The 15,355-nt window shown below is 38.7% G+C and overlaps 1 protein-coding gene across 1 annotated transcript in view; it reads right to left on the minus strand.

Annotated features, from left to right (window-relative positions):
- LOC133282378 (terminal nucleotidyltransferase 4B-like) overlaps positions 1-15,355 on the minus strand; it is a 42,367-nt gene that overhangs the window by 18,683 nt on the left and 8,329 nt on the right. Inside the window, exons 2-3 of the mRNA XM_061478400.1 lie at positions 6,968-7,091; positions 728-774 (exon numbers count right to left, since the gene is read on the minus strand). Coding sequence (XP_061334384.1) covers positions 728-774; positions 6,968-7,091 — 171 coding nt within the window. The remainder of the gene's footprint in view (positions 1-727; positions 775-6,967; positions 7,092-15,355) is intronic.

Below are 15,355 nucleotides of genomic sequence, written 5' to 3' on the forward strand. Positions count from 1 at the left end.
TACATGAAATGATGACTTGGGTATCCGGCACTTGTAGTCAGTACTAAATACCAATTCCTCATGTTCCCAAAGTACAGAACTCAATTCAAGTGTTAACTTCAGGACTTATGCTATTTAAATGTGTTTGTCCCCTGCAGCCATTTAAGCCTTTCATTCTATTTCTATTTAACTGTCAAAAATACTTACAATTTCTACACAGAAGATACCAATGAAACTGAAAAATTACTTTATGAAAACTAGTAATAAATTTGGAAAAGGTAGATGATGGCTATTGTACAGATTTCACTAAAGAAGAGTGAAAGAAAAAAAGCGATTCTGTATGCAATCTTGTCTCTTCAGTGCTAAGATTATCATAAAGAAGGCAATGTTAAATGTTTCAATTTAATCACCTGTGGAGATAATTTTAGCTTTTCTTTTAAGGCCAAACTCTTATTTCGGTTCAGTCACTAAAGAAGCCAAGTCACAATACAAGCCTTTTTTGACAACATGGTATTTTTAGATCTTTTACTAATACATGCAAAAATCTATATAGCCACAGGTACTACAGTTAATAGTCTTAATTACTAATTTTTGTATACACTTTGCAGAGTACTAATAGCTTAACACTTTCTTAATATAACAAGTATACGCACAAGCAACAGATATTAGGAGATCAAATAAGTCACTACAAAGGTATAAACTCGAAAGGCTATCTTTTGTACAGAATTTACACTGAAAAATTACTGACCTTGTAGGTAAATATAAACCAGTTTTAAAACTTCCAAATATCTGCACCTGAAACACAAGAACAGAAGAAGTGATTCAGAGCAGCACTGTTGAGAAGGACTTGGGGGTTTGGTTGATGAGAAACTGAACATGAGCTAGCTTCAGTGTGTGCTTGCAGCCCAGAAAGCCAACCGTATCCTGGGCTGCATCAAAAGGAGCGTGACCAGCAGGTCGAAGGAGGTGATCCTGCCCCTCTACTTCTGCTCTCGTGAGACCCCACTTGGAGCACTGTGTGCAGTTCTGGTGTACTCAGCATAAAAAGGACATGGAACTGTTGGGGCAAGTCCAAGGATAGTAAGGGGGCAGGAGCACCTCCCGTACGAGGACAGGCTGAGAAAGTTGGGGCTGTTCAGCCTGGAGAAGAGAAGGCTGCATGGAGACCTCATAGCAGCCTTCCAGTATCTGAAGGGGGCCTAGGAGGATGCTGGAGAGTGACTCCTCATCAGGGACTGTAGCAATAGGACAAGGGGAAATGGGTTTAAACTAAAACAGGGTAAGTTCAAGTTAGATATAAGGAAGTTCCTTACTCATAGGTGAGTAGGCACTGGAATAGGTTGCCCAAAGAAGTTGTGAATGCTCCATCCCTAGCAGTGTTCAAGGCCAGGTTGGACAGAGCCTTGGGCAACACGGCCTAGCGTGAGGCATCCCTGACCATGGCAGGGGAGTTGGAACTAGATGATCTTAAGGTCCTTTCCAACCCTAACTATTCTATGATTCTAAATGATCAGGATTCAGAAGACAAACAAGTTCTATTAAATTGCTTGGAAAAGCTGGTTATTGCTACCCTCCATTGGTATATTTTGGTACTGCCAACAGGCACATTCTGAATAGAAGTACTCTCTTCTGTTAAAACATTTACATCTTCAGTGTAGTGTAAATTGCTAATCTTCAGTGTTATTACCCACAAAACATTAATAACTTTGACTTTTCTATTACAAAACCTTCTTTTTAATATAAAAAATTCACCATGACCAAATTTAGCAAAAAACCATAACTCAAATTTAAAACACTTTAGAATGATAGAACATTAAGAAAAACCCAGTTCAGTACAATTTCTTTTCTGCTTTCATATCTCAAAGTATACCCTTCACTTTTTAAAAACATTATCTAAATTTAATATACTTCCATTGCTTTGCATACTAAAAAAGAATTGCATCACAGTTCTTTTCTGAACTGCAGAGCAAGTAGCACAACTCTGTTTATTTCTGCTTAAAAAAAAAAAAAAAAAAGTTTCAGAGTTTCACATCCCCCAGATTTAATTATGCTGGATTTTTGCTAGCACCGGAGGTTTAAATAAGGAGGTGTCTGTTGTAAACTGTCCAAACCCACAGTTGTTTAGTCTGGAGGAGGCTCAGGGGGGACCTTATGGCTCTCTACAACTACCTGACAGGAGGTTGTAATGAGGTGGGGGTCAGCATCTTCTCCCAAGTAACAAGCAATAGGAGAAGAGGCAATGGCCTCAAGCTGCACCAGAGGTGGTTTACGTTGGATATTAGGAAAAAATTTTTCACAGAGAGGGTGATCAAACATTGGAATAGGTTGCCCAGGGCACTGGTGGAATCACCATCTCTGAAAGTGTTCAAAAACTGTGTAGATGAGGCCCTCAGCGATATGCTTTAGTGGTGGTCTTGGCAGTGCTGGGGTAATGGCTGGACTTGATGATCTTAAAGGCCTTTTCCAACCTAGTTGACTCTATGATTCTAACTTAGCCAAGCCTCACAGGGAGGTTGGACTCCTGCTAAGTCTCAAAGGGGGACTGGTGAGACTTCAAAATAAAAATATCTACACATTTGGACTAATTTTCAACCAGACAGTCTTCTGATGTGTTTCCTGGAGCCACCTTACAGACCTGTGTATTCTGCTTCAGTGAGTCTCATGCACTAGCTTGACTGCCACTTATTTGTATGTCAAGTGACCCACTTTCTATGTTTTTCCCCTTAGGGACAAGAAAAAGGGAGAGATGGGAAAAGACGATGTTTTGCAAGTAAGTGTTTTGATACTTTATTAGACTAGGAAGCTAGTTTGCATGCTTCCTCTTGATTTTTTCATATCATTTAATTCTTCTTACTCCCTCAACCCACCCCCAAAAAAAGCACATGCTGACAGTAATTTGAATGTTGAAAATTCACAGCTTCTCAAACTAGAAAAGACTGCAAGAGATGCCACAGAACTAGCATCAATATTATATTAGATCTTGACAAAAGCATAAAGGCATCACAAAGCTAAGAATGTAACTATTATTACTATTTTCAATACAGGATAATAATAAAAGCATCCTCTGTAAAACTGTTTGGGTTCAGTCAAACCAGGATTTATTTGTCCACCAGAAATATCTGAAAAGTGCTTCTCCACAATCAAACAACCACTGATGGGTTCGGAAAAAAAATAAATGTCCTTCCACATTTTCAAACAAAACAGTATGCTCAGCTGAACAGCAAAGAGAGCCTTTACTGAATAAACAATCCTGAAAATATTCATAAACTGATACAACATATGACCTTTACAGAAAGGAATGAGACAATATCTGCTGTTGTACAATAATTTGGAATATGAGAAACACTGAATTATTATAAAAGAAACCCACACTTCAATCCCTCTCTCATCAAATCTGGAAAGATGGGCGAGGAAGAGTGAGGAAATCGGAACAGAACCATTAAAGGATTTTGATTTATAGAACTGGAATTTAAACTGTTGAAGCTCCGGAGCCATGTACATATTTAAAGTATCCCAAATACAGGACACTATCGTGACTTGAGAAATCTGAGACTTAGTTTTGTAGTGTGCCAACGCTGCCACTTATGGTTTTATTCTATGTGGACAGAGATATGTATTTGCATTCATAAGATAACTTAAGACTTCACAGTACTGTAATGGACTCCTACTCCTGTATGTTATTGTTACTATTTATCCTACATTTCCTCAAACTTACTCGTATTAAATTCCAAAGGTCCTGGATGAGCTTTAATTACAGTGCGTATCCAAATATGTCCTCACTATGCACAACAGAACTTGGAAACCCACAAAAAGTTGGAAACTCTTTGCTACCAAAGTCTCTCCATCAAAAGAAAACAAAAAATCTATCTGTAGCCAGTTTAGAGTTCCCTTTCTTCTACATCATTAAGTAGAATTTTCTGAAGTTTGTCAAACTAAATAGAGTGAATCTTTTTACTTCCATTCACAGTGACAATATTTTCATAACTGAATTGTGTGAAGTATGCCACATTACCTCTTTTCAGATTTACGAAGCCACATAATATTCAGACACGAATCCGAGGACATTATGACAAATACATCCTAAATTCCACTGTATAACTACTTATTTGTTCAGTAGTAAAACTTTCACATTCAATTGGTAAAAAATCTTTGTCTTAAAATGCTCCCATTTAATGTTTTGGGTTGTTCAGTTTCAGCGTAATTAAAGCCTTTCTTATGGTCAGAGCCTTGCTGATGCCAAGAACAGTTCTCACTTAGTAGGAATGTTTCCTTCTAAGCACATTCCCTTGAGTAAGAGAGCAAATGACTTCTGTATATAAAGTAACAGTTTAGGATACCTAGTTTTACCCTCCCTCCATCTGCTTTTTCAGCCTTTCCCTATGTGGAACAGGAACAGACACATTCTACACACTCTGTACGTTCAGATTCATGAAGCCTGATTTTCATTTTCCTTGGTATCTGATTTTTATAGAGTATGTCTTACATACATGTTTAGTGAGAAATTACAAACTGAATGTGTATGTTTAACTTACAAGTTTATTTTAGCTGGATTTGCTGCATCTATGACTCAAAATGAACGGCTTAAAGATTAACTTACCATTTTACACTGCAGCTAAAGATAAGGACATTGGACCAGGTAACACTCTACCTTCTCAGAGTGTGTACTCAAAACTTAAAAAAAGTAGCTAAACCGATACAGATTTCCAGAAGGTTAGTGATTGACTCAAGGAACTGAAAAATTACAACAAAAGACTGTCAAAGTTGAACACAGTTGAGTTCAGCAGTTCAGTTCCCAACCAGATCTGTAAAGTAAGTATTAGAAAAACAGCATTACAGTAATTTCCAGATTGTCACCTGGCATGCTGTGTCACCTGTGTCACTGTTCTGTTCCTCTCTAGCCTCCAGAAAATGGAAGGGCATATAAGAGGAGAATTCTTCCTCAATGTAACAACAGCACACAAGATGCATTTAAGCTCTGAAGAGCAGCTACTGACTTGAGAAAAATTGGCACATTCTTGCTCTCTATCATTTTCAAGAACAGCAAAGAAAGAGGGTCATAGCAGTTTTAACTGGCAATAATTGAAAAGTGAACTTCAGTTTTCAACTACATTGTGTGTGCTTCCTCTCAGTCACATTACAGCTAAGCCCAGTGGCCAGCTGTCACTTGTGGCAGGGCTTGTAATTTGTTTCCCCCCTTAAACAGATTACAGCTACAAAAAACAGTTTCAGTAGCTTAAAAAAAGGCTTTTTTTCTCAAGCCCCCAGTCATATATATATATATATATAAAACAAACATTTTAATACAAAAGACCTAGCTTTTACAGATCAAGTCTGTCCTACAAACAGAGTATCTCTGGATGCACTAAGTTCTTGTGCCCTGTTCAAAGTGTTAGTGGTAACAAAGAAAGATCCCCTGGTAACAAACCCATTCTCCCCATTACACTAGTTTTAAGTCTGAAGCACACAAACTTGTTTAGGAAATAGCGGCCTCTTCTTCAGGCTGAAGCAGTCAGCTGTTGTGGTGAAATCCCCTACTATAAGACTTTGGCAGGGTGTATCAGAGCAAGCACTGGTTTCTACCCACACTATTTCCTATACTATCACCTGTCAAACTGGCAGCCCACTAACTCCTGCTCTTCATTAGGATCTACAACACTGTTTCACTGGGTTAGAGGAGAGCTATACAACACCTGTGAGATATGCTAAAGTCTCTTACAGAGTCCCCTTGGAAAGGTTGTTTTAGTCAAAGAAAAAACTACCAGATATGTGTCGTACTGACTATCATAGCTGTACAAAGGCAGCTATCACTGAGTGAAGAGTGCTCCTTCCATATGATTTGTCACTAATACATTGACCATAATATGAACCACCTTGAAAATGTGAGTGTATTTTACACACAAAACCACACACCACATACCTATAGTTTAGAAATAATTCATATTCTGTGATATTCTGCCAATTTCTAAAAAATACATTCAAAAAGAACAGGTGAAGAAGATCTAAAATGAACAGTGGTTTTAAGTCACTCATGTCAAAACGCTACCTTTTACTGTGGCAGGATCAAAGAGCATTCCTTATACTAAAGATTCTGCTGTCTGAATTTGGTTTACTATTCCAGCTAACAAGTCCTTATTTTCAGTTATTGTTATCTACAGATAGATGACTACAGCTATACATCTCCATTCTGGAAATGTTAGTAGAGGGGTACAACTGAACTAGATGCAATTATGCCAAAATTCCAAACGTGTGCCCATAAAACCACCTTGAGATGCAAAAGCATCTTCTTTGGCTTCTCTTTAATCCAACCTTTATTGAAATAAAGCATAGCTCTGCACAGAAGAAACTTGTTTCGACTGAATGAAGTACTAGCAAAAACCCATCTTCAGTGGAAAGAGGCATTTCAGATTTTAAGCTCAATACACAGATCTACAGACTTGTTTGTTCCTGTACAAAAAAACTGGTTCCTTTAAATTTGTAAGATGTCAATTTAGTTTAACTGCCCATTAAAAACAGCATGGTCTACGAAACATGGCATTGCTGGCATCCCACCTTAATATTCAGGACCACAGGTCTTTGGACTAGAAGCCCTGCTACTAGCAAAGTGATGACTTCCAGTAGATTTGTTTTCGGGTTTCTTTTAACACAGTACATTACAAGCATGCATGCCTGGTATGCTCTCATTAATTTTAGTAAATAAATATTCATGAGACTAAATGTTGCCATACCTTATGACCTCTCTTTGACTACAGTATATCTAGCCTTTCTTTGTTCCTATGTGTGACAGAAAATGTTGACTTGTATTATTCTAGCAAGAAAGATCATCTCCCTCATTTGACCAGAAATCCTTTTGTTGTTGTTTTGGTTTGTGCTTTTTTAATATGGAAAAACAAACAGTATTTTCATGATTCAATACTTCACAAAGCAAACAGGCACAAAATGTTGCTTTCATATATTAAAAAAAAAAAAAACAGAACAGTGTCCTACTCACATCTGCATTAGGCCAGAGCTCTTTTATAACGTTTTCTATCCTGTTCACCACTTCCATCCGCATTCTCTCTTCTTCAGGTCTGGGAGACATATACTTATAAAAGTCAATGATTTCTTCATGAAGACTAAGAAAGAGGGAAGAAAAACAAACAAACAAAAAAAAAACAAACACCAGAGAGTCATGGAAAAAAAAAAAAAACACAAGAAACTGAAACAGCAACTATTCTAATCAAACATGCTTTTTGAGCTCCTAGTTACCTATCTAATTACGGGCCAGTTCAAGAGTAGCATGCAATTAAAAAAGAAAACAGGTTCACAACACTTGGCAATGTTTAATTTCCTGTTAGCTTCTTGTGCCATAGGTCAATATTGCACTGCACTTGCTGAAAGTGTGAAAGCAAATTTAAATCCAAGCACCTTCAATTCACATTGAAAATCACACTCTGTATTTTACTGCCAGTGTAGCAGAGAAATGGTTCAGTCTTCAAGTCTGAACGCAGCTGTAAGCTCTGAGTACAAGCTCTGCAAAAATGTAAACAGGAGGTTTTCAGCCAATGCTTCCTAGTCAGCCCTTGGCACCAGCAAGGGAGTTTCAGGCATCAGTCTGTGTTCAGTAAAAAGCTTTTAAAAAGTTGATAGCAATTGTGCCAGTACTAGAGCTAGGAAAAAAAATGCTTCTTTTAACTGCTTAAAGACACAAACTATGCACTCTCCCCCCATAACAAGAAAATAAGTAGTACACATACAGCAGTGGTGGCTCAGAAGAGTAAGTGATTGACAGACAGTAACCCATACATTTGACAGTTTACCATGTCAGTCAGTAAGTTGTGTTTAGAGTACCTATGATTAGAGCTGAAACAAAAACGCCTTCATACAGTACCACAAATTTCTGTGCTTCTGTAATATCATAAACACATCATCTTGACTAACAGTGTATTTAGAAAAACTGACACGACCCTTTAATATCAGCCACAGAGTAGCTAATCTGTTTCCTGCATTACAGTAATAGCTATTTTTTAAAAATGTATTGTTTCTAGTTACCAAGTACAACTGCATCTCCTCTTAAAGTTCTGAGGGACCATCAGAAGAGAGCAATTTATTAAGAGCAGATGAGATGGGGAATCTAATACTTCCCCACTGCATACACACTTCAAAAAATCCAATGTTAATAACTGGAAGTTGAATACAGGTGGAAACAAAATATTAAAATATCTGAAAGTTGTATTCAACAGTGTCAGCGTAGGGGCAGAACTCAAACCATCTGCATTATGTTCTTCAATACTGCAGCGTTACGAACAATGCAAGCTTCTTTCAGAGACAAAGAAATAAGATACTTACCTTACTTTCTGGTGAGCATTTATGGGAATTTTCCCCACATGTGGTTAGGGGAATAATCATAAGAGCCTAGCAACTCGTGGTGGCCATCACCACAGCTCTCTATAGCTAACACATACAGAAAAACTGAGAGTTCCTCCAAAGGGTAATCCAGACAGATACCCAATTCAGACAGCTTAATCAACCTCTGGAGAAGCTTCTTCTCCTCCTCTGACACCTACAGAAGGAGCCTTACAAACACTTAAAGTAAAAACTAAAACAAAACAACACCCCACCCCCCCAAAGATCACCTGCAAAAATGCAAGGTGTCATCTCCCATCTCCCCCCTTACTGCCACACTAGCACCATGCCCTGTTCACACACATCACCTCAGGTACCACAAGGATGTTCTGAACACAGCTGCAATATTCATACCAGTGAATGCTGTTTTCAGCATTTATTTTGACATCGCTAGGAAATTTCTCACCTCCTCCTACAGCTGCTTTCTTGTTTTTCCCCTGGAAGCTTACAACCTGGGGTTAATGAGCACATTCCAAACTACCACTGCCATCCCTTACAGAGGCGCTGACTCCTCTGCCTTTGGCTTTTCAGCCATCTCCTGTTCTTCTGTTCTTCACTGCTATTCAATTTGTTGGCACTCTAAACCTTCTTACAGCTATCCTCCCCTTGCAAGAGCTGAATGAAGAAGTACGTGACAAAGCACAAGTTGAGTACTCCAACAACCACGTTCCCTCTCTGTCCCCACTGCCAATCACACACACCGAATCACTAATTCAGTCCCCATGTGCTTGACCATTAAGGTAGCATTCAAAAACAGGAGCAACAAGGAAAACAGGTAAAAAAACAAGCTCTAGAAAACTCAAATTATTTTTCAACTGTAATTTGGTGAACCAGCTTAGAGGAAGACCTTGGCTTCCTATCATGCATAGCAAACTCTTCACTTGATTTGTGGGCTACATCATGGTGATTTGATCGAGCCCCGTTTCTGCATCTGCTCCTCTGGCCTAGCTGGAACAGACTGGTAACATCCACGAGGCACAAGCTTTACCCCAGAGCAACGTTTTAGTAACATAAGACTGAGTGCACACATGCACTGCATGCCATGCGGAGTGGCACCAGATTGTGTGAGGGCACTTAACACAAAACGTGCTGGGATAATATGGAGGCAACTATCCCCGAGGAGAAATTCATTTATGGCACAGCACAAATCAATACTGCCCATTTTTAGCAGGCCCAGCTGCTCCTGGGCTTCTGCTTTACAGGAGTTAATTGTTCCCCTGTCCCATAAGGGAACTTTAAAAGAACAAGGCAATCAGCAACGAGGTCCCCAAAGTGCACAACTGTCAAGACATACAGACACTGCAGTTCTTGGGGCACTTCTCTTTATTAGCTCTACTGACACTCTTAATCGAGATAATTACATCAATTGGTGCATTCTTTAGAAGCACACAAAATAGTTATGTGTGGTCAGAACCAGATGTATTTCTTTTTCTAAACATAAATAACATGCGTCTGCATCTCTTTAAAGGGGATCCTTCTTATTCTCAGTTAGTCATATGTAAAGCCTTAAGGCAAAACAAAAAGTTAAGCAGCATGGAAAACCACAGAAACTCACATTACACATGCACTGAGCATTACTAAACAATGCAGATGTAGAAAAAATGAACTTTGCACTTTTTCAATTACAGAAAAAAGGCTTAAAGACTACTAGGAAAAGTTCCCATCGACACACCAGCTGGAAATACTACAGACATATCTGTGTTTCATCTGCTTCTAAGACTGCCTGTGCTGCACAGACCACAGCATGCAGAAAGCAGGCAGAAGCCATGAAAACTCAGCACTGCACCTGGAACTGTATCTCCCTGCCTGTGGAGGCAGTGTTCTCACAGGAAAATGGATAATTGGTACATAAACTTTGAATAATCCTGAAAGATACAGCAAGGCCATGAGAGGCCATACAGCAGAAAAAAGGGGCAGGCCCAGCAGCCTGTATTTGGCGTATGTTGGAGATATAATCTAGCCCAAATCCCCTGCTCAAGTAGAGTCACCCAAAACATATATAAAACAAAAAGGGGGGGGGGGGGGGGGGGGGTGTGGAGGCAGTGATCTCACAGGAGAATGGATAATTGGTACATGAACTCTGAATAATCCTGAAAGATACATCAAGGCCATGAGAGGCCCAAGGAAGCATAAGCAAGCAAGATAAGAAGAAGCTGGAATTCACCGAGTTATGAGAACTGTGGACTGTTGGCAAGCTTTCGAGGTCAAGTTCTCACACCTGTGCTTAACCAATTATATGTTAGTCACTAAGGGTCTTCAAGACATGTATCCAATCATAATATGCCAAATCACTGTAACTGCATGTAAGAAATAGTATATAAGGAGTTAAGGCTTTGTAATAAATGGCTTTTGTCTGATCATATTGATCTCTGACTGGGTCCATATATTTTCTGCGGCACCTGCCCAGTAATGGCTGCTGACAAAAAATAAGGGAATGATTAATTAAAGCCAAGACAAACAGAAGTAGCCACATGCAGAGCCCAGTGCAGTACAACAGGACTTAGAGGCGTGACTCCAATTAACATGAAGTTAACTCCAGCTGTACTGAAAATTACAATTTGTGGATATTCACTGTCTTAGTCTATTATAGTTGCTCTTAAAATAAAATAAATAAATTGTTTGGATTAATGGAGTCTGTTTACAAAAGCCTCTAGTGGAATTTTATACCTTTAGCCAAAAGGAAGATCAAAGAGAGTGAGGAATTATTTTCGGCATCATAACAGTCTTTATTATTTAATGCCATTACATCAATAAGTTATTTCAGATAGAAGTCCTTAAAAGGAGACTTGATTTTAGAAAGAAAATTACACTGTAATAAACCCAATTTCACTATGGAGAGATATTTTATTTGTCTTTAGAGTGTATATACTGAACAGCATATAGTATATACTGAATATAGTGCATATACTATATAGTAGTATACTGAAGCATACCAGATGCATGGAGATAGTTCTTTGCGATACGTAAGAGCATTAGTTTACTGTTTTTATTACAGGAAATAGCAGTACAAGTGGGTCTTTGCTTTGTACTTCAGGAAATTTTAACACGTGAGGAAAAGAAAAATTAGTCTCTTACACTTTTTGAGTATGTTTTAAAAAAAAGTACTAACTGCATTACACCCTGTTTTCAAGCCTAGATGATTCCGTCAGAATTTCACAGACAGAACAGGATTATACAGAGGCCACTAAAGTTAGTAGATTACAGTGTCTGTTATGTTTACCTGACAGAGATAGTGATGCCTCATTACAAAATAAAATATGGCTGCAAAAGCTGTAATCAGACGAACTTCCCACCGTAACATCACCAAATAGCACCACAAGGAAGATAGGTCTGACACAACTTGTGGGCTCTAAATGTGCAACTTAGGATTCTCAAGTGAGTTTACCTATACCCAATTGTTACTCCGGAGTATGGATCTTACTGCACCTCAAGAAATCAAAAAATAATCACGTACAAACAAAATGTTATTTCTGTTTTATATGCACAGCACACAGACAGATATGTGGACAAGCACATACAATTGACCATACACTTCAGTTACCTGACACATAAAACAGCACAACTTGCAACTGTTGCAAGTCCAGAACTGGAACCAAGAGTGATACTGGGAGGTACATCGCTTTATGAAATGTAATTCAAAATGATACAAGTTTCACTCCTCTGCACTAGGATCCATGCCACAAACCTTCCCTGCCTGCCCCAAGCAGCTGAGCAGCAGAGCAGAGTCCTGCTAAGCACAGCAGCCAGCCAAAGATAATACTGCTTTTGCTTAATCACAGGCTAGTAGTGAAGTGTTGCCTTTGCATGCCATGATGCAGTATTACACTAACCAAAGCAGTAAGTTTTAATTGAAAAGTTTCCTGCTTTTGTCATTCTGGAACTGTGCTATGCTTCCACTCTCCTCTTGCTCTTCTTCACTCTTCATTTCACAGGAGAAATTATGCAGGCACGCATGTTCTAATTTCATCAGGGTGTTACCCATAGCTTCTGCTCCAGTGGTTTAAAATGACTCGGTAATGACTTTTGCCTTCCAATTCCATACTTTAAGATGAATCACTTCTGATTTAAGAGTTTATTGATTTTACATCCACATTTGTATGGGACATTTGCAACATACTCCTGTAGCACTAAATGAGCCTTTTGTATCCGAATTTTCTTTGGATGAATAATTCCTATATGACAGTGTTTAGTTGCCCCTACCATTTTAAGTCTCTGTCATGGTTTAAGTTCAGCCGTAAATCACGCAGTTGCTCTCTCACTCCCCCCCTTTCCTTCCCCCGCTCCCGGAGGGGAAGAAGTTCACCCATCTGAAACACAGCTTCACAGATCATCTTTTCACAATTTACCTAAAACCAGACATGCAGAAAAAACAGGTATTCCACTGCCATATGATTACTAAACATCGCTAAAAATCAGGATATCTACTGTATAAGCAGTTTCCTAAGATGCAAATGGAGCATTTCACTTCGTGGAGTGATAGGCAAATAAGATTTATTTCCATCCCCTTCCACTATAGCCCAGGTGCTTATTACCACTCCCCAGCTTCCCAAGGTCTATTACAACAGAATTACACAAGCCTCACTGGTCCATCCAAGGCAAAGTTAGACAAGTTGATTCCCACCACCTTCAGCTATAGCAGCCAACTTCTCCTAAATGTAGCGGGGAGCCCGAAGAGAAGACCCTGAAGCTAGCAGCAGCAGCAGCAGTCATGTCCACTCAGGCAGCGAGCAGTGAAAAGACACCAGTGGAAGAAACACCTTCACCTGGTATACCTACATCCAGACAACCACCTCTGGCAACCCCACAGTATTTTAGTAGCTTTCGGTATTTACCCAAGAACAGCTTGACCTTTCTGACTAGCATTAGTCATCTGCTGAGTAATTCACAGAATTGCCTTGTAGAACTGAGGGAGAGCATTCATTTCAGCAATTTATGGTGGAGTGATTATGAACATTTCTTCAAATGCTGTGGAGTAAAAAAAAAAAAAAAAAAAAAAGCCACAAAATCTACATTACAAGACCTATCCTGCGCAAATACTTGAAAGTATATAGCATGGTTTCCTCTTTCTTCCTCCCAATCAGCCTCCATCATCCCAAACCCCTCAAATTAATGTATTTTTTATTTATGTTCTGGTTTTAACATGAAGTTACAAGTTAACTGCACCATAAAAGGCACTAGAACACAGGAGAAAGAAGCAATGTGGGCAGCTCTTTTCAATTATTTCAACTGTTAGATCCATCTTTTCAGTTTCTTATTTTATAGATCCTTTGCTTCAACCAGATGAATGCTATCTTGTTTAAACTAATTCAAGTTATTTCTAATTAAAAGTGCTAAGCACATTCATTAGTCAAGATGTAAGACTTTTTTCCTATCAAGGTAGAAGTGAGCATTTTATTGTCTGTTTATAAATTGCAATGTGTACTTTGCCTTCCCTAAAATACACTCAAACGTACTAGACTTTTTCCTGAAGAAATTTGTCTTTTAAGAGGAAAAAAATCCTACTGAACTTGAATTATAAATCAAATGTTTGAATTAGTCCTACCAATCAGCGATCTGAAGTATAACTCTGCAACTGATCCACTGGCTTTTAAACCCATGCCATACACATACTCAGTCTTGCTCTCTATTTTTACAGCATTTCCAGCAAAAACATCAAATTCCAACTGAAAAGACTGTTTTGAGAAGTACCCTGACTTCCCATTGCCTTTTTTTTTAATGATACTGTACACAACAACAATCTAGCTGAATCACTACATGTGAATGCGTGGGAATAGTCTTCTATTTCTTCCCTGTGAAGTATGTACATATCATCCCTCCTTTGCATATCTGTAAGCAAGTGCTATGAGAGTCTGCTACTTCTCCCAGGCAAAGTGTTTTACTTAAGAGAGAAGTGAAAAAGAAAAATAACTAGAGAAACAGCTACCTCAACTGAGCTGAAAGAAAAAGTACTAACAAAAGAACAGGATGAAGCAGAAGAAAAAGGTTTCATGCAGGAAAAACAAAGTGGGAAGAGCAGAGATGGCAAATAGGTCTTTTAATTTCATAATGACAAAAAGGCTTCAATTCTAGCAATACCTAATTATTTTGAAACACACCAATAATTCCAACATCTCCTATAAAATACTACCACAAGGTTTTTTCTTTAGCTCACTTCAGAAAACTATTAGTCTGTTGGAACAGTTACGCATACAGACCAGCTATGCAGTTTGCAACCTCATAATTTATATATATATTTAAGTTTAAAGAGTAATTATTAGCATGTACTTCATATATTCTGTAATTACAACTTGAAGTAAATTTCCAAACAGCTAAAACCACAAAGAAGTTAAAGGTATCTATGTCCTATATGGGAAATTAATAATTCCTCAGCCTGCCAATTCCCCTTGCTTAAAAAGCTCTCACTCAAGATGACCAAACAACAATTTTTACTTCTTTCTTTTAAACAAGAGCTTAACAAGAAGTAACTATCAGTATCAGTAGTAGTGTTACTATTAAAACAGAACAAAGGGATACATCAGGTCAGCTAATACACCTTTCTGTTTGTCTTCATAAAGCCAGGCAAGCAGGACAGTTCTTTATACATCACTAGTATATTGCTACTATTTTGTTAATGTAGCAAATATCATCACATAAATAATCTGCGACCTGCCAATCAGTGATACCACATGCCATCTGGGCAGGAGCAAGACCAACATGCTCCTGGCGGGCTGATGAGCAATTCCGATGGATAATGTGTGCTCTAAAGAAAGTCTCCATCAGAAGACTCACATCAGAGCTAAAAAATTCACAGCACAGCCCTTTGTTACCATGTCAAATCTGCATGTACGTCAGGTCACCCAGCATGAGTCAGGCAAGGCTGGCGTGGGGCTCAAACCAGGGCTTTCAGGTTGGGCAGAGAAGAGATTCAGAGCAGCCCTGTGGAGAAGGACTTGGGGGTGTTGGTTGATGAGAAACTGAACATGAGCTGGCTTCAGTGTGCACTCGCAGCCCAGAA

This window comes from Pezoporus flaviventris, unplaced genomic scaffold, assembly GCF_033815535.1.
Source record: "Pezoporus flaviventris isolate CSIRO_AGI_PZ_B2104156 unplaced genomic scaffold, CSIRO_AGI_Pfla_v1 ptg000121l, whole genome shotgun sequence".
NCBI lineage: Eukaryota > Metazoa > Chordata > Aves > Psittaciformes > Psittacidae > Pezoporus > Pezoporus flaviventris.